Below are 20918 nucleotides of genomic sequence, written 5' to 3'. Positions count from 1 at the left end.
AAGATGTCATTAATTCTGTTCCAAAATATGGTATAGAAAGATGTCATTAATTCTGTTCCAAAATATGGTATAGAAGATGTCATTAATTCTGTTCCAAAATATGGTATAGAAAGATGTCATTAATTCTGTTCCAAAATATGGTATACATTTGTTAAAGTTCTCAGTAATATAATGTAACTTTAATATATCTTCTAGATACTTATTTGTTTGATAAATTAACATAAGAAGAACATAAAAATGAGGTACATTTCATTCTGTGTGATGCCAAATTAATAAAACAAAAAACAAACATTGCTTTGAGAGACGCAAATTAACATAAGAACTGTCGGCCTGGTTGGCGAGTTGGTATAGCGCTGGCCTTCCATGCCCAAGGTTGCAGGTTCGATCCCGGGCCAGGTCGATGGCATTTAAGTGTGCTTCAATGGGACAGGCTCATGTCAGTAGATTTACTGACATGTAAAAGAACTCCTGCGGGACAAAATTCCTGCACATCCGGCGATGCTGATATAACCTCTGCAGTTGCGAGCGTCGTTAAATAAAACATAACTTTTAACATAAGAACTGAAATAAATCATAACCCGTTTTTGTACGACTGTTGCACATTAGATGTTCTATTCAAAATTATTGACTGGCTTGGTGTTACGTTTTCTGCAACAGCAACAATACAGCAGGTGCCCATTTGATTTCTGTTCACAATGAAGTATTTAAATATTATAGTTTGATGCACTACAGAAGATTAGAAACTTCAAAACTGCATTGTCTGATAATTTCTTCACTACTGAACAGAATGCCACACCGCGAAAAATTTCGTGCGCGCATGCGCAATAATCAAACTTGTTTTCTTTGTTACTGTACCTTATTTTGGAACAGAGGGAGTAACTTAAGACTGGTTCACAATAAACCGGAAACGAGAATCGGAACGAAAACGTAAACGGTAAAATTGTTAAAATGTGTACATTTAAATATGAGCATTCACAATTAACGAAAAGCTTGCCGGAACCCGGGATCGGGAACGGAGAGTTGGCCAAGTTTCAACTTCGGCGTTCACGTTTCCGATCACAGCCCACTAGATTCATTCTATTGCCATCTAAAAGCTATTTTGTCGTATATTTTGTAGCAAGAAGACCGTGACATAACCTATGCATTATTTTGTTCTGTGGTGAGCATCATGGAGCAAGTTTAATTTGATGAGATTCTAATATTGAGTGTTGAGGAAAATCCTCACGTTTACGAAAAGCGGCGCGCCTCGTATAGAGATGAGAAAATGAAGGAGAATACGTGGCTTTCAATAGCTGCGTCTTTGAACACCGATCGTAAGTGAATAATATTTTATTACTCTATTGGTTGTATTACACACTACATATTCATGCTTCAATTCAATAACTACTGTTGTGTTCATTTTTGTTCTATTACAAATGTTTCTTCTCTAATTATTTTACGTTATGGTAGACTTAAAATAGGTTGTGATAATAAAGATGCATGGGCATATTTATAGTGCCGTACCTAATGAAATGTTTCAGTTAAAATTTCGAAGTTGGTTAACCTGTGTTTATGTTGGCTGCCTTGTACTTATGAAAGAACGCCATTGGTCAATTATACACAAATAACATCAGGATGCGTAATATCGACTTTACATATCGTTATTGACATGCATATCGATATGCATAGTCGTCTACGTTCTCGGTTTATTGTGAATCAGAAATTTTCATATTCACGTCCTCTGCTTCTCGTTTTCATTCCGGTTCTCGTTCCCGGTTTATTGTGAACCAGCCTTTAATTGATACGAAATAACTGATTCCATTGAATATAAATTAAATGTTTTTATTTGGGTATCTTTTGAATAGTAGTTCAATAATAAACTAAGGTAAACACTAACATGATTGGAGACATCATAGTGGAAGTGATTTAACGTAGACACAGCTTTTGTGTTAGGTTTACAAGCGGTAGAACCAATGAACACGAACATAGACATTTGTAAACCGTGCACTGAAAACGTTGTAGATATATTATCATGAAAACTTAGTGCAGAAAACTAGATTTTACCATAGGAATACCTCAATTGGCTCCACCCTACGCGCCAGTCCGACGACTTTCAGTCCTTTCTTGACCAGTTCCTGGGCGATGGCTGCTCCTATACCGGCACTGGCCCCCGTCACCACGGCAACACGTCCTGCCCAACGCTGCATTTTAGGCTGTATAGTCCTCGACAGTTGGTTCTCTGTTTACTGTTCACATAATGGCCTTACTCAGCAATTCGGCATGCCCCCTTTAGTTTTATCGCTTTACTGTCGTAGATAAGACGTGCAGGATTGCCAGATTGTCTTCATTGTAATTCGCAGTCGCCTTTTAGAGAAAAAAAATTGCCCAAAATTTTAATTTTTATCTTCTACCTTAATGAGAGAAAAAAATCGTGTCTTAATACCTAGAACAGATACATTGCAAAGATGTGTAATACATAACATGGGTTATTATTATACGACTCTTTATCAGTTGTCATGGTTATCTAGCCTCTTAGTGAGATGAAGGTGATAATGCCAGCGAAACGAGTCCAGGGCCCATCGCCCAAAGCTACACAGCATTTCGTCGTTGTCCCTGCAATAACTCCTATGTGCAAAATAATAGTACATTATGCAACGAGCCTATAATGGTAGTAATTAAGACGCGAGTATGTTTATGAAACGAGCGCAAGCGAGTCTCATAAATTTCATACGAGCGTCTTAATTACCATTATAGGCAAGTTTCATACGACTTTTTATGCTCGACTATATTTCTAACTTGAAATTATTCATAAGTATTCATGTTATTCTTATCTAACTGAGGAGCGGAACTGACCTTGTGCAATATCTCGTAAATTGTGAGATGTGCGCAGACGCGAAAGTATTGATTTTTTCCGAGAAACAAATGTCGACATTGACCTTGATATAATCTAGAGAGTAAAATAAACGTTAATCTTGATATAACCTTGAAATTGAATTACTTACTTACAAATGGCTTTAAAGCAACCCGAAGGTTCATTGCCGCCCTCACATAAGCCCGCCATCGGTCCCTATCCTGTGCAAGATTAATCCAGTCTCTATCATCATATCCCACCTCCCTCAAATCTTTTTTAATATTATCCTCCCATCTACGTCTCGGCCTCCCCAAAGGTCTTTTTCCCTCCGGTCTCCCGACTAACACTCTATATGCATTTCTGGATTCGCCCATACGTGCTACATGCCCTGCCCATCTCAAACGTCTGGATTTAATGTTCCTAATTATGTCAGGTGAAGAATACAATGCGTGCAGTTCTGCGTTGTGTAACTTTCTCCATTCTCCTGCAATTCATCCCTCTTAGCCCCATATATTTTCCTAAGCGCCTTATTCTCAAACACCCTTAACCTATGTTCCTTTCTCAGAGTGAGAGTCCAAGTTTCACAACCATACAGAACAACCGGTAATATAACTGTTTTATAAATTCTAACTTTCAGATTTTTTGACAGCAGACTGGATGATAAAAGCTTCTCAACCGAATAATAACAGGCATTTCCCGTATTTATTCTGTGTTTAATTTCCTCCCGAGTGTCATTTATATTTGTTACTGTTGATCCAAGATATTTGAATTTTTCCACCCCTTCGAAGGATAAATCTCCAATTTTTATTTAGACATTGCAAAACCAGATGACAAATTGAATTTATTTGAATATTATTTACAATTAACGCTAATTATTATAGTAACAGAACTGACTTTATGTCAAATATATGTGATTTATTGATTTATTGTTGTCTTTCGATTGCCTATCCGAGAATAATCGATACTTGCGCTTTCATATTGTTACAATGGTATCTTCTGATTGGTGGAAAACCTGAATTTTAGTGAATAGGTGTACTTTAATGAGGTCATTAAAGGGCTGCTACCAGGTGTATAATTACTACATTTCGGCATGGTTGAGCATAAACAATTTTTCACTAGGAGGAAAAAACACATTTATTCATTCTATGGCAGCCGTACATATGGGATTGTGAATTCTTACATTTTCGAAACAAGGAAATACAATTACATATAGGAGATTTTTTATTTGCTGTGTCACTATTTAAGCTGTTTAATAGAGCAAAAATCTGAAAATCGATAAATATGTCACGTAGGAGTTATTGCAGGAACAACGACGATTTGCTTTTAATCATGTGTTGAAGGAAAACTCCGGTAAGAAGCTGAACTAGTTAACTTATCCCAACCACGATTTAAACCCGAGCCCGCTCGTTTAACGGTCAAACATGCTAACCGTTACTCCTCAGCGGAGAGCAATAAATAACTTATAATCACTAGTGCTGTAAATAACACTCATACTGACAGCGAATAATGCAGTAAAATTAGCTGATCGACTTACTTGCTTACTTGCTTGAAATGTTAATGCTTTGTATAAAACCAACAATTTAACGTTGATATCTCGTAAATTAATTTTTGTTATCTTACAGTGTTTATTTAAGAGGGATTTGTAAAAAGATCTGATAGATAAAATATTTTCTGAAGTGTTTCAAGTAGGAATTACCTAATAGCATAATTAGGTATGTTAAAACACGTGTATATGAATGTAGATAGCACACAGGTAGAAGTAGCTTGCTTTGTCAACTTTGTTTGTCGTATGTGGCGACATAATTACAACCCATCGATGAAAGTGAATGTTGGAGCAATTATTTAGACATTCATCACTGAAGTCTATAGATATCATGATACATCCTTGTCTGGTTTTATTGTAAGCTTGTCTAACTGAAATCCAGAAGAAATAAAAAAAAAATCATATATGGTTAGGCCATATGTCATGAATGCAGAACAGAATTTTGCATATTATGTTATTTCTTTCAAAATGAATTATGAGGAGTGAACCGTAAGTAATGTTATTAATTTCAGGGGGTTATTGTTTGAGATACATAAAACAGAAAAGTTTAATACAATTTTGCTCATTTTTCCTTCCTTTAATAATTGTTTTATATTAAACATTTCATAGCGTGTTTAGGGAAAGCCATTGATTTAATTCCCAATATGCTCAGTCAATTTAAGAGAGCAGTGTATTATGATAATAGGCTACATTATTGAAAGAATTTTAGTTTCATCGTTTAAATGTACCGAAATTTGAACCGAACAAATGTAACTCTTTGTTCAGAAAGGGAATTTTAAAATGTTACATGTAGCCTATTAAAAAGCATAATTAGGGACATTAAATTCAAACGTTTTAGATGGGCAGGACATGTAGCACGTATGGGCGAATTCAGAAATGCATATAGTATTAGTTGGAAGGCCTGAGGGAAAAAGACCTTTGTGGAGGCCAAGACGTAAATGGGAGGGTAATATTAAAATGGATTTGAGGGAGGTGGGATATGATGGTAGGGACTGGAATAATCTTGTTCAGAATAGGGACCGATGAAAGTCTTACGTGAGGGCGGCTATGAACCTTCGGGTGTTTTAAAAGCCATTTGTAATTAAGTAAGCCTATTAAAAATATAAGCAGGAAGGAATCCCACAGTAAACTTACGGACAAAAAAGAAAATTTACGTAGCCCATAGAAGATAAAGAAATAATTGAATCAATAAGTATAGATCTATTATATTTCTGCCTCCGTGCAACGTCAAAGTTATCTGAGAGGGGAAGAGAGGTAGCAAAAGATTGTGCTAATCTATGAGAAGAAGTAGGCCTATGTCTCAACACTCAGGCAAGCAATGGCCAGAGTAATGGAATGAAGGAAACCAGATATATTTTGTTTTGCTTTCTAGTACTCTGACGCCCACGACCAAGTCAAGCAATTCGAAAGCAACCGCCAGTCATCGGAACATATAATAAAACATCTGTGAAACAGTTGCAAATGTGATTTTATATGCGTATTTAGATAACCAGCAAAACAGATTTTTAAACGTCCTGATACGAAAAACAATGACTAATTTTGTGAATTAACCATTAAGACACATTGTCCTGTACACAGAACGCATTCACATGCACTTATAATGATGACCCCTTGTGTACAGTTTTTTAATATGTCCTGTCACAGATTCCGATTTGGTTTCTTCTTCTAAGCTTTATGAACACACCTTGACCTAGAATGACCATAATAATTTATTTTCTCGGCTCAAGTGCCCCATTATTGTAGCAGTTGTCCATGAAATTATAACATGTCTGCTGGTGAACATATCAAATTGATGATTTTGCTGTTAATACTTTAGGATATGGTTTATTTTTCTGGTAGTGTTGTTTGACAAAGTATAATTAAGACATCAAGTAGGAAATCAAACATAAATTTTAAGATATCAAAGAGGAGAATCTTTACTAACTTGTAACATAAATAACTATTAGATTCTATGCGAAAATGGTGTAAAAAGTAATCTAGAGGCTAAAGTAACTTTACATCACTTGTATCGATAAATTAACAGCTGTGATGTAAAGGTTTACTTTACTCACTGATTGCATAAATAACTAATAAATATCACCACAACCAAGGAAAAAAATAGGCTTAAAGAACAAAGCATTTCTTAGTCAATTGCTTTTATTCATAAAAAATTCTGAGACTGATTACATTAAATTTGTCCACTGACGTTCAAAGTTATCTCATCCTACTACTAAGATTTATTTAAAACCATCCGTCCTCAAGTGAGGTTGACCACTGGGATCCGGAATTAACAAACACGAGAGATAAAGGGAAATGAAACGAGCAAAATAATGATTCGATTTGTACATTAAAACAAAAATTTACGTGTTAACATATAGATGATAGTGTAGAATTTGAAGAGAGGCCTTCAGAATTTCCATTACAATCTTCTGAACCTCATAAAAGAGAATTTGAAAGGATTTAAGGATATTACATGTAAATTTTGGTAAACAACCCCTCGCTCCAAATAGTAAGCTTGTAACATCCCAGTTGTAAAGCGAAATGCCTTATTTTTCACTGAGGTATGGAAGACAAGGTACATATTTAGCTCGCTTGTCATCATTTATCTGCAGTGCTTGATTCGTGTCTCGTTCAAAGCAAATCGTAGGGTCTAAGACCATCGCTTTCTGGGTTCTTCTATTGATGGAAATTATATCGACTCTTCTATGAGAACCATCTTCAGACACGCAATGAATCTCCTCATGTACTTCCCATCCTCTGTTTCTTAGCAGGTTGGCAATTGCAGTACGGATACGACGGTGTCTGTTGTTACGCAGTAGCTCTCCCTTCTTACAGAACCCCAGCACGTGGCCAAGTGTTTCAGTCTCGCTGCAGCCGGGATGGCGACAACGGGTAGTACTGAAGGTTCTGCCAGGGACAGATCTCACTGCGGTGACGTTGCAAGACATCTTGATGGCATTGATGTATTCCGAGGACGAAATACACTTTTTAGAGGAGATCCAGGAGTTGGCTTTGGGGCATTCTTCAAATGTACAAACACCTTTGCCTTTATGTGGGAGCTGGCACCATGACTATAATGATTGTTTTCTGAGAACTACTCTGAGATGTTTTCCTTTAGTTTGAGGAGTGACGCTTTTTGGAGCAATCTTCAGGCGTGTGAGAGATGTTTTCTTCTCCTCTTCTAGATTTCTCATGTGATGTAGATGTGCATCATTCACGTGTTCCAGTCGCCTACAGATGTTATAGTGTTGAATACTGGCTTCCCATTCAGCTCTCAGAATTCCAAGCCCTCTTACGTTCTTCGATGCATACAGCATGGCATTCGGAGTGTCATCTGGGAGGGACAGTAGTGATCGATAATTTGTTCGCGTAAGTGTGACTTATTATCTCTGTGAATAGATGTCGAAGATCACAGTCATTGTCGCCAATGGTACATAAATAAACCCGCATTGTAGAATTCAAAATTTCAACTCCTAATGATTGTAAAGATGACTAGATTTAGCGGGAAACATATGATACTGTCAAATATGGGAATAGTTTATCTTAATCTACAACATTCTCCTCAACACTTTTTAACCCGTCTCAATAAAAGTGTCGCCTATTGAGCGCTAGCAGAACTATTTCAAAGTTTGTCAATTTGTCCTATCTTTGGTTCTAACTTAGAAAATTCGCTTACACAATCATAAAATCGTAGGTCAGATATCTTTGAACGCCAGTGTACCCTTGATATTCAACAGATACTTTTTTCTGACTTCATGGAGCAAAAATGCCAGTCATTGTCAGTTCATGGATCTGAAATGAAGAAAGAGTACATAATTAGCTGTCTAGTAGATACATTATCTCAATAATATACTTGACAAACATTAACCCTTGCTTCTGCAGCTATGGCAGTAGTGCCACCATGCCTTGTTACTGTACTACGAAATGTTAAGTTTTTATTTTTAACGTGCGAACTCTAAAATTATTATGACAATAATCCATAGATAAAAATGGCATTGAAATGTCGCTCGAATCATGAATCATTTCTTTTTCGAATATAGGCCTAAACACAGGTGTCACTTCACCTTACTCATGGCCAGACGGTATAACTGTTATGATGGAAAATACTTTCCCATTAAAAGTTCCTTGGTTTCCCGCTTTGTAGGCGGAATATTGCTAGCTGTGCTCTGGTGGGAATAATGGAATGAAACTGGTTATAAGTATTGCCAATCTGACAATTAAAACAAATGTTATGAATACCCATTATTTACATAATTTTCCAGTTTTATAACATTGATAATATTATTGAACTATACTTTTTTTATAGAATTTTCTCATGAAATTTCGGCCAGTGTATGGGACCGGTGCCCACCCAGCATTGTGATGTAGTTGGGGAGCTACGATAGGTAGCGAGATCCGGTTGCGAATGCCAGCTATAACGGCTGGGGGGATCATCGTGCTAACCACACGATACCTCCATTCTGGTTGGATGATCGTCCACCTCTGCTTCGGCATGTAGGCGTGAGGCCAGCAGCCGGCTGGTCGGTCTAGGCCCTTCACGGGCTGTAGCGCCACGGATTATTATTATTTTATACTTTTTTATAGGCTATCCGATTTACCATTTCAATCGGATAGAGTAGCCATAGGCCTACTAACCATATTTATTCAGTTGGTCAGTAATTAGACGTTGGTAATTCTGTTACGTTTGAATATAATGAACACAGTCCGTTTTTCTAGACAGAGGGAGTAGAAAATGGAATATGTTGTCAACGCTTTTCACTTTAATGTTCAACAGTTATATTCCTGTGCATATCTTAAACCAAAAACCACAAATGTTATGCAATTGCGGTTAAAACATTTCATTTAGACTGACTATTACACTCTTACTACGTCATACTACTTTTGACCAATAAAACGGTACGAAAAGACGTATTTCAACCAATCATGGCTGCTTATCGCACAATTTTATCGCGTCCCTAGCATTTGTTTAATTTTATCGCGTCCCTAGCATTTCTTTAATTTTATCGCGTCCCTAGCATTTGTTTCTTTGTTTGCCAACATTTGAAACTGCGCTGGTCTGGACGTCAAAAATATATATAAAATTACAAACCACTACAGTCGATGCACAGCAGTTTCAAATATGACTCGCATTGGCATTCAAGAACAAGAATTAATAAAAATCACTGATCATACCTATGCATCTTCTGAAATCCGATTTACAAATAAATGAAGAGCACCATTCGGAAATCCTGAATAAGTTGAATACACCATGTAGGGCTAAATCAACGAGTTCCACTTCTATTATGCACACGTCCAATATAACATCAATGGAACCACCAACCACATTCAAATTTGAAAATTGTACATTCAATAATTATTCCTTTTAAAATTATTCATTCGGAAATTCTGAATAAGTTGAATACACCATGTAGGCCTAAATCAACGAGTTCCACTTCTATTACGCACACGTCCAATATAACATCAATTGAACCACCAACCACATTCAAATTTGAAAATTGTACATTCAATAATTATTCCTTTTAAAATTATTCATGTTTATTTTTTATGTCATCGTCGTTAATTAAAACTTTTCTAACACTTGTGTACAGTATATTAGTTAGGTTATGTTATAGCTTCTGCTCTGAGAGGATAAAAAGAACTTCTGCTATATAATATTATGGATAGTCACGTATCAGAGATTGTTTAATTTTAAGATTTATTGAATAGTAATCATTACAGTGTCTGTATAAAGACACTACTGCCATCTAGCATGCATCTAGCGTAATATTTGTAATGTTGAGATGGTGCAATAATACGTTTGAAGACAGTTGTATTTTCGTAAGTCAATTAATATTTTATTGTATTGGAGTACTTCGTTACTTCTAATCTTTATATACTTTCTTCTAATCGTGTAATAGTCAATTAAATCCCACTCGAGTTTTGATTTTCTCTAGATAAATCAAAACGTCTAGTGAGATTACTGTTGATTATTGCACTTTTACTACGTCATACTGCTTTTGATCAATTTTTTCTCCAAATTATGAAACATTGGCTTTACATACGTTTCAGTGCAGAGTTTTGTAGGAAATGTGGTAAACTGTTCGTTTGGAGTCAAACTGAAATTTATCTACATTAAACATTAGTAGTAAAATCAGTATTTGAAGTCTAACTACACTAGTTTTTCGTCTTTTCTGACAAAACAGATTTTTTGATAAAGCGCAGTTTGATTCTAGGCGATTCATTTCAACACGACGAGGTTTGTGGTCACACTTGACTTTGCGTCACTGCCTTATTTCGTACCTGAACGTGGGGAGGAGTCCCCAGTATATATACTACTGCGTCAGCCAGGTCCTGCGGTACCAGGTACGGGAGAACTTTCAGTAAATCTTCCGATACGGAGCCAGTTTTGACTAAACCTGGGCTCAGGCTCTGTAAAAAAAGAAAGAAACGTTTATGTTACATGTACATAGTCTCGTATTAATTTTTCGGCAAAATTAAAGCAACATAAAGATTATATTTGCTTACGACGTTTCACGGTGATCGACGTCAGTCAGCTAGGGAATTGGTCATTTTATAAATTGTGACCATCGTACAGCATTTGCATTTTAGGGACAAGTTTGACCCCTGGGGCCCCAAAATTTTAAATTTTATTTTATAATTCAGGTACAGAAAAGTTTCAAAAATAATATTCTCCATTTCTGTCACATTGAATTTTTCAAAATATTTAAAAGTATCGGAGACATTCCAAAAAAAGAAATAAACAATGCACACTATAATGTACGAGTACATCAGGCCTGAAGGGGTTAACAAAAGTAATTATATTATTTTTATTAGTTTTGAACATGTATTTTGTGGAGAGGCTATTGTATTATTATTAGCAACAAATTCCACAATTTGGGACATCTGGTCGAAATTTACGGCTGACCACTAGGATCCAGAATTCAAAGCAGAGGTTAAATGAAAAATACAATATGATTGCGGAGAGAATACAGAACAATGATAAATTTAAAAATAAAGTACAATTTGAGTTCGGAGAAACATGAGATGAAAATACATTGAAGAGTAATGAGATGAAGTGAAAAAAAAAAATTACACACTATTATTCAAGTGATTGTGTAGAATGGATAATGAATCTCTCAATACTATTAGACAAATTTCCATTATCTTCCTGCGAGAGACGATTCGTTTATGTTTGTTTTATTGGTTTTGAACACGATAGGTTTTGTTTATAACAGAAGAACAGCAGTACTAGGAGAAATAAACAAACATTGTTAAAATGAGTTCAAACGACGATTCAGATATTGAAAATACTGCAATTGAATGTTTAGTGCCTTCGAAATTCCGTTAAGATGTGAATATTTAAATAATAAAATCAATTCCATTCTATTTAATTTAATGTGTGGTTCACATTATGCAACCAGTTAGGTAATAGCAGTATCATTACGTAACTAGTTACGTAATGAATGTGTTTACAACATTTTTACTAGTGATTTATTTAATTTAATGTGTGGTTCACATTATGCAACCAGTTAGGTAATAGCAGTATCATTACGTAACTAGTTACGTAATGAATGTGTTTACAACATTTTTACTAGTGATTTATAGTCCACATTACATAATAAAAGTGGATAAAATAAATGAAGCTTCACTTATTGAAAATGGTACGGATTTGTGGATCATTATAATAAGGATATTATACACTATGTATTTCACTCTCAATGAAAGCAATATAATAGTACATTATGCAACGAGCCTATAATGGTAGTAATTGAGACGCAAGTATGTTTGTTTATGAAACGAGCGCAAGCGAGTTTCATAATTTTCATACGAGCGTCTTAATTACCATTATAGGCAAGTTTCATACGACGTTTTATGCTCGACCATATTTCCAACTTGAAATTATTCAAAAGTAGGTCATGTTATGGTTATGTAAGTGAGTAGAGAACTGACCTGAATTGTGAGATGTGCGCAGACGCGAAAGTATTGATTTTTTCCGAGGCCGAATGTCATTGACCTTGATATAACGTAGAGAATAAGATGAACATTAGCCTTGATATAACCTGGAAATTGATTTAGAATTGAAAAACGAGATGACAAATTTAATTTATTTGAATATTATTTACAATTAACGCTAATCATTATAGTAACAGAACATAACCTTCTGCGACAGTATTGGATTTCCAGCCTCCGTGACTTTTCGCTAATTGTCTTTCGATTCCATATCCGAGAATACACGATACTTGCGGTTTTATAGAGGTGATTTGTCATTGGCTGAACACCTGAACTTTAATGAATAGGTGTACTTTAATGAGGTACATTAAAAAGTAACTACCAGGTGTATAATTACTACATTTCGGAATGGTCGAGCATAAAATAAATTATGCTTCACATATTGAAAATGGTACGGATTTGTGGATCATTATAATAAGGTTATCATACACTATCGGTCTTACTAATAAAAACCCTATATACAGACGTTTAACTGTCTTATACTTATACAATGAGTAGCTCGTTTATAAGTCGTGTGTAAATTCCTTACTAATAATCACTACATACGTCGTGTATAACAGTACAACTGTTACACAGCTACGTCATAGTTTCGTCATTACTTCGTTACGAAAGGTAATAGACTATCTGAGGTTCTCTACTGGATCCGGTAGAGCGCTCTAGTGTGGCGTGTTAAATATCGATAGTACAACTGGCTCTAATCGATTACCACACTACATTTTGGTCAAAGAGTACAAGCTACAGCAATATTATTCTAATAATTCTATGATCTTTGGTATGTTCTTCTGTGGTTACAAGGTAAACATCATCATAAAATGACAGTCGATAAGAATAGCTGTTAGAGGGGCGGCCATTTTTTCCCAATATACAACGCTTAAACAAAGGGTTTCGTGTATATAACTACTGCAAAGTAATTCCCATTGTATAGTTACAGCCTGTTTATACGTCCATAGCTTATTCACGGTTTATTAGTAACGTTTTCTGTCTCAACTCTGCATAAGTCTCGTATAAAAACTATACACGGTTTATTAGTAAGACTGTATGTATTTGCACTATGTATTTCACTCTCAATGAAAGCAATATAAAAGCATATAGAGTAAGGGGAGGATTAGAAGTCGATGAGTGGAGTATCACGGAAGGAAAAAAGCCTGTCTCTAAATATTCTTTGTGTACCTACATACATTCCTGTGTATATCACAGCCGCAGATCATGAAATGTGATGTAAAGTCATCTCCCAGAAAAATATCTCTGGGATTATGCATGTCATACTCACGGTGACCCTTATCTTGGACTTGGTGTTGACAAGTTCGCGGCGAAGACCCTCGGTGAGCGCCGTGACGGCGTGTTTCGCAGCAGAGTACATCGTGAGGCCCAGTTCAGGGGGCGGCACTATATGGCCGAGAAAGCTGCAACCAACAGTGTCTGCATAACGTCAGGCATTCTCTTTGCTGGGCATACATTATTCTTGTGTTTTAGTCACGAAGTCTCAGTTTAGTGACTCGGAATGAACGTTGGTTCGAGTCCTAATGAGGGAACAAATCGTCGCAGTTATTCTAAAACCTCCTATATATAAATATTTATTCATTTTATAAATTATATTGTTTTGAGCTGTAACAGCATATGAGAAAATTACAGGTTTCTGGCTATTGCATGTAAGTACTTATTGTTTTAGAAGTTCAGCCCGTGCGAAGGTATCTACGTTCAAAGGAAAAAAACGAATTATTGTTTCTGTTTACATGAGTATTTGTGTATGTTACATAACTACGCATTATCATATTGCATTAATATAGTAAATATAATTGTATTTTTCTTAGAGGTCATTTCTATCTGTTGAAAAAATCTAAAATACCGCTAGGCCTATACGTTTCTCAGAATATTAAGATGCTATTCGTAGATATTTCGCTAGCCCGCGCTACGAGCGTGCTAAACTAGCCCCGGCTATCGACTGGTTACTTGTACGGGATTCATATCATATCACATTGCTAACACTGGTTTATGAATACGAAAAAAGTTAGTTCGCTGATCATCCACCGGAAGCCCGGGCTAAGAATGTCTATGAATACGGCCCTTAGTCTTTATGTTAAAAAAATGACTTATTTCGAGTTAATATTGTATATGTATTCTGTGTATAAAATTAGAATTAATATAATATGTTCTGAATTTATGAGATATAGTTTCAAGTTATATTAAAAAAAAACTGGGTATGATATAAGTGGGTGTACAGCGGTCAAGAGGTAAAAAATCTTCCAATATAAATTAAATTATATATGTATGTATTGATTCGATGCTGAAACTGATCAGAAAGAGGAGAAGGAATTATATTTTCGTTGGGTTTTACTTTGTCTGTAGCTTGATTTTTCTATTCCTTTATTTGTATTTCTGGAGGTGCTGAAGAGAAGGTCTAATGGCCTTAACTAGACCAGAATAAATAAATAAAAACAAATAAATATATAAATTTAAAACAACAGTTTAACGTCAGGCACATGATGAAATGTTTTCTTTTCGGTGGCTGATTTACAACTGTTTTAAATTGAGTTAACCCTGGCGGGCATTTGGCTAAGGAGTTCATTAATTCATGTAAGTGACGTTAAATAAAGATTCATCTTTATGAGCGAGGACAGCTTAGTAAGGACAATTCGTTTTGGTTGTGTATAGTTAGGTTCCCGAGATTTCCGAAAATTTAATAACCAATTTAATTAAAAATAGAAGCAGAAAGGAAAACCCGGGCAACGCCGGGTACTTTCAGCTAGTAATATATAAAATGAAAATAAATGTAATAAAGTGTATAATATAAAAGATCCTTAAGTCATAACAATTGCAAAAATGTATAATCCATCCAGTTTTAATGCAGAAACAGCATAAACTCCGTAGGGTCAGTCACTGATCCCCCCATTGGTATTAGTTGGTGTAACATTGGGCATTGGTATGCGACTGTTAATGACGATGACGAAACAATACGAATGACGCTGATGGCGAATAGAGCTGGGGACGGAGCGAGTAGAACTGTTGAGTTGGTTCTATCGGTTTATGTGCTTGGCAGCGGAGCACCGAAGTTACTCTGTTAACCGTAGCCGTTACCGGTCAGTTCAAACGTTCAAACAGAGTTTTACTTAATTCTAGCAGACAACAACGTAGGTACTGTTGTATTTAAATATTTTCTGCTGTAGGACAAATTATTTCCTTATCCCCAAGGCGGGCTGAAAGGCCTCTAGTATTGAAGAAGAGTTCATCCTATTATATGACCTGTCAAGTAGGCCTAATGAACACTGACAGTCTGAACATATTACTGTACATACTAATAACTTAATAATAATAATAATAATAATAATAATAATAATAATAATAATAATATTATTATTATTATTATTATTATTATTATTATTATTGTCAAGTGGGCCTAATGAACATTGACAGTTGAACATATTACTATACATACTAATAACTTAATAATAATAATACTATTATTATTATTATTATTATTATTGTTGTATTTTCATAGTCACGTTGATTACATTCACAATCACGCAATCAGAATGCTAGGAATAATAGGTCAATAACTTATTCTTTTTCCACGCCCGATTCTCTCTTAATGCTATACTATACATTGGTGCGATCGAAACTCGAATATGCATCTGTAGTTTGGAACTCGATTACAACTACGGACTCGGCTAAATTAGAAAATATACAAAGAAAATTTATATCCTTATGTTCATTCAGATTTCTGCCCATTAATTCCGGGTACAGTTATGAGAGAAAATGTGAATATTTTAATTGTCAAAATCTATATGCTAGACGCCATGAGCTAGATTATCTGTTCTTTTGTAAAGTCCTCAAAGGTGATATATCCTGTGACTCTTTCTTAAACAATATTACCTTACGTATTCCAACAAAAGATATGAGAGCCCACAAACTTTTCTATATTATAAATTCGAAATTTCTTTCACCAGTCTCCAGATGCATTAAAAATGCCAACATGCATGGCTGCGAATTCGATCCCTTCAATGTATAGACTTTGTTTGCTCTTGGCAACGATTTATCATTTATGCATTATTTTAGGCATTATACTCAATTAACATTGTCTCATAGTATTCTTAGTTATCCATTCATCGTCATTATTGTAATTAATTGTAATTGTATTTATGTGTAATAATTATTTTTGTTTTATGTTTTTTGTTATATTTGTGCTGAACTGTAATTGGCCACTGGCTGTTGTACAGCACATTAAATAAATAAATAAATAAAGTGGGCCTAATGAACATTGACAGTTGAACATATTACTATACATACTAATAACTTAATAATAATAATAATAATAATAATAATAATATTATTATTATTATTATTATTATTATTGTCAAGTGGGCCTAATGAACGTTGACAGTTGAACATATTACTATACATACTAATAACTTAATAATAATAATAATAATAATAATAATAATAATAATAATATTATTATTATTATTATTATTATTATTATTATTATTATTATTATTATTATTGTCAAGTGGGCCTAATGAACATTGACGTTGAACATATTACTATACATATTAATAACTTAATTTATTTTATTTATTTATTTTATTTATTAATTTTTTATTTATTTATTATTATTATTATCATCATCATCATCATATTAGAGTGTTTGATTAATATTAAAATATGTTAAAAAAAGAAGTGCATTATATTTTTCTTCTATTTGTGTTTATTCGATTTGTGTTAACTCATCAACCATAATTTTATTTGTATTTATTTCTACATGTTACCTAATTACTTTAATTTATCAATAATATTACTCTTCACCAAAGAGAACATGGTTGTATGGAAGGCTAGTAATGTTATAAAATAAATAAACATTAGGTTCTTCAGTTTAAGATTCCACTTTTATTGATTATTTTACCCACTTTCCGTAGTAGTAAATAATTCTGTCTGTTATTTTTAAGTGTTTTAGGCAGCGCTTCATGGAGCCCGTTTCTTTCTATCTTCTTTTTTACTTAGCTGTTAGTATTATAAATTATTTTATCAATTTTATTTCGTCTGTCATATATAACAACACTGAAACTTAAATTGGCCTTTCATACAAAATAACTCCGCAAATATTTGTAATCACGCAAATGAAATTTGCAACCGCCATTTTGCAATGAAGAGAAGCACTTTTTTCTCGTCATTTGGCAAAGCGAAAGCGCTTTACTACAACGCTTTTAAAACACGCTTGGTTTCACTTTCAAAGTACGTTCTAAAATCGACTCAATCTATCTAAATTTTAAATCTGCCTCCACAAATTTGTGCTCGGTACTGTACTCGGTTCAACCGAGTAATGACGTCACAGTAACTGCTCCGAACCGCTCTGTCCCCAGCCCTAATGGCGAACCAATCTTAATGACGATAATGACGAAATACAATGTTCATGACGATGACGAGACCATGTTAAAGAATGTGATGAAAGTGATTATGATGGCTATAGTGCCTGCGATGTTAATGATGAAGATTATGGTGAATACGATGGTGAAAAGCCAGTATCAATTGCAGACGCCAGGTGTCTTGGTCGTGTGGGGCCCTTCTTTCTAGATCGCTAGTGATGTGGTTCCAGACCAGTCTGGGTACGAGCCCACCTGTTGATGTGGATGATGTGGCCGTCGTCCACGCCCTTCTCCTTCATGATCTCGAGCGCTTCTTTGGTGCAGATACTGAGGCCCAGCACGTCCAAGTCGAAGATCTGCTTCCACGTCTCTTCCGGTCCGTCTTAAAACAACAAAATGTGTTTAATCAAGATTGTATTGTATTGTGTTTATTAACATTCCATGGTATTGATACATTGCTCACAGCTAGAATATGGAACAAGTCAAAAAACTTAATACTTTTATAAAGTCTTAATCTATAGTCACAGTCTATATGAAATATATACAGAAGAGGTTTACAATATAGTCTACTAGTACAACACAAAGTTTTAGTATCAATTTCATGAAGTCTTATTGAATGTCATGAATTCACCTAGAGAATAGAAGGCGTGAGAAATTAGGTACTTCTTTAATTTGGGCCTAAATAATCTTATGTTTTGAGTTTCATTTTTTATATCGATAGGAGGCTATTAAAAACTTTTACTGCCATATAACGCACTCCTTTTTGATAGCACGATAAATTTGTCGATGGAGTATGAAAGTCATTTTTTGACGTGTATTTATGCTGTGAACTGTTGAATTAGTTACAAAGTTTTCACGATTACATACGAGGAAGATTATTAATGAAGAAATATACTCACAAGCCATGGGCATTATTTGTAGTTTTTTGAAAATAGTCCTACACGATTCCCTAGATTTGGCACCTACTATTATTCTAATTATTCTTTTTTGTAATAGGAATATACTATTACTATCTGTGGAATTTCCCCAGATAAACAGTTCAATAAGGATGCTGGTTTGGTTTTACAAGAGTCGGAAGCTTGTTAATGTCTTCGCAACGAAACGAACATAGTATAGCCCTATTCCAATTTCTGGATCATTATACAATAATGTATTATTAAATTATCGAAAGTATTTATTAATACTTAACGGATGTCTGAAATAGTGTACGACACATTTTGTTAAAAGTGATTTTATTTTGTTCGTAGATTTGCTACACTCGACTTTCGCAACGCACTATAATTATATACTATTGTATGTTTATGTGTATATATATATATATATATATATATATATATATATACAATGTGTGAGAGGAGAGGAGAGGAGAGGAGAGGAGAGGAGAGGAGAGGAGAGGAGAGGAGAGGAGAGGAGAGGAGAAGATATGGGTAAAGAAAGAAATGGAAGCAGTTTTCTAGTTAGCACATGTTCTTAAATAATGTTTACCTGTGAGGGTGTGGTTAGTGAAACATCCGGCATTGTTCACGAGGATGTCCACTCTTCCTAGGTTGGTCTTCACCCAGCTGAACGCCTCTTGTATGTCTGATTCATTTCTGATATCGCACTTCAGTGCATACAGCTGTCCAGCTTCAGATTTCAGGGACTTCGCCACTTCCTGAGAAATTGGAAAATTTATTAGCTTTCATGGGGTAGAACTACAGAAGTCCTAATTAGATGAGCTGAAAGAGCAATGGGAACAGATGCATATTATGCCTCACTACACAAGGGCACACATTTTAGGCTAACTTTGAATGAGTCTATAAATAGTCTTGAAATATATTGAACATATTCAGAGGTCCCCAAGACAGCCACCAAACCAAGAATATCATGACAATACACAGGTGTCCCAACCTGAAAAAAAAAATATGGAAAACAAATCCTCTTTACTGTGTCTATCAAGGTGAGAAAATAATGAAAACACATCATTGTGATTTTGATAAAGTGATATTATTATGAAATAATTTAATATTAATATCAATACAAACCTCTGGAAAAATAACTGAGGAAAAAACTAGTGAAGTGCTTTGTGTGGAGTGTGGGAGTTTATGGGGCAGAAACATGGATAATACGACAAAATGAAGAGAAGCGAATAGAAGCATTTGAAATGTGGATATGGAGAAGAATGGAGCGTGTGAAATGGACAGACAGAATAAGAAATGAAGCTGTGTTAGAGAGTTGGGTGAAGAAAGAAAGATGCTGAAACTGATGGGGGGGGGGGAAGGAATTGGCTGGGTCACTTACTGAGAAGAAACTATCTGCTGAAGGATGGAATGGAAGGAAGAAGATGTCAGATGATAGACAACATTAGAATACATGTATCATATGCGGTGACTAAGACGAAAGCAGAAAATAAAGATGGATAATGCTGCGTTTGCAGTGAAAGACCTGCGATTAGGCAGAACACACAATGAATGATTGAATGAGTGAATACAATTATTGTGTTGCAAATTTAGTTACTTGAATTTATTTTTTATTCTGTAAGAAGGAATGTGACGAAATGGAAATATAAAAATTGGAAATTTGTCCTTTGAGGAGGTGGAAAAGTTAAAATACCTGGGAGCAACAGTAACAAATATAAATGATACTCGGGAGGAAATTAAAGACAGAATAAATATGGGAAATGCCTGTTATTATTCGGTTGAAAAGCTTTTTTTTTATAGAAATACCTCAATTGGCTCCACTCTACGCGCCAGTCCGACGACTTTCAGTCCTTTCTTGACCAGTTCCTGGGCGATGGCTGCTCCTATACCGGCACTGGCCCCCGTCACTACGGCAACGCGTCCTGACCAACGTTCCATTTCAGGCTGTATCGTCCTCGACGCTTAATTGACTGTTCACTTAATGACCTTACTTAGCATTCGGCATGCATTTTTCAGCTTTATCGCTGTTACTGTTGTAGATAAGATGCGCAGGGTTGCCAGATTGTTTTCAAAGAAATTCGCAATTATTTCTTTAAAAGTCACCTTTTGGAAGAGAAATAGTCCAATATTTTAACTTTTAGCTTATACCTTAATGACAGACAAAATTCCTGCCATAAAACCTACAACAGATACATTGCGAAGATGTGTAATACTTGTAAAACAATTCGTTGATTCTTTAAAAATAATTCATGGAACTGTTACTTCTTCCATACGACGGTTTATCAGTTGTCATGGTTATCTGGCTTCTGAGTGAGATGAAG

General features: G+C 35.1%; 2 protein-coding genes across 3 annotated transcripts in view; both read right to left on the bottom strand.

Moving 5' to 3' along the window:
- Positions 1-2346, bottom strand: part of LOC138700940 (dehydrogenase/reductase SDR family member 11-like) — a 38470-nt gene extending 36124 nt beyond the window's left edge. The window contains exon 1 of one of the 2 annotated variants that reach the window (XM_069827382.1): positions 2055-2346. In XM_069827382.1, coding sequence (XP_069683483.1) covers positions 2055-2186 — 132 coding nt within the window. In that variant the 5' untranslated portion in view covers positions 2187-2346. Of the gene's footprint in view, positions 1-2043 lie in introns of both variants that reach the window. The other variant, XM_069827383.1, reaches the window with a different exon arrangement.
- A 4145-nt stretch (positions 2347-6491) lies between these two features.
- On the bottom strand, positions 6492-20656 carry LOC138700942 (dehydrogenase/reductase SDR family member 11-like). Its single transcript, XM_069827387.1, has 6 exons — positions 20404-20656; positions 19184-19352; positions 17951-18080; positions 13612-13744; positions 10632-10760; positions 6492-8144 (listed from the first exon to the last, which is right to left on the bottom strand). The coding sequence occupies exons 1-6, from the start codon at positions 20533-20535 to the stop codon at positions 8106-8108; spliced, it is 732 nt and encodes a 243-aa protein (XP_069683488.1). The 5' UTR covers positions 20536-20656; the 3' UTR covers positions 6492-8105.
- Positions 20657-20918: the final 262 nt, after the last annotated feature.

The sequence above is a fragment of the Periplaneta americana genome, chromosome 6, assembly GCF_040183065.1.
Source record: "Periplaneta americana isolate PAMFEO1 chromosome 6, P.americana_PAMFEO1_priV1, whole genome shotgun sequence".
NCBI classification, from domain to species: domain Eukaryota; kingdom Metazoa; phylum Arthropoda; class Insecta; order Blattodea; family Blattidae; genus Periplaneta; species Periplaneta americana.
The sequence above is the reverse complement of the archived record's forward strand: the minus strand, read 5'-3'. Positions and strand labels throughout refer to the sequence as shown.

Excerpts from the sequence above, each read along its gene's own strand:
- LOC138700942 (XM_069827387.1), bottom strand. The coding sequence starts at position 20,535 with ATGGAACGTTGGTCAGGACGCGTTGCCGTAGTGACGGGGGCCAGTGCC. Across the intron at positions 18,081-19,183 it reads CACTAACCACACCCTCACAG|ACGGACCGGAAGAGACGTGG; the intron begins GTAAACATTATT and ends TGTTGTTTTAAG. Across the intron at positions 10,761-13,611 it reads AGTCCAAGATAAGGGTCACC|AGCCTGAGCCCAGGTTTAGT; the intron begins GTGAGTATGACA and ends CTTTTTTTACAG.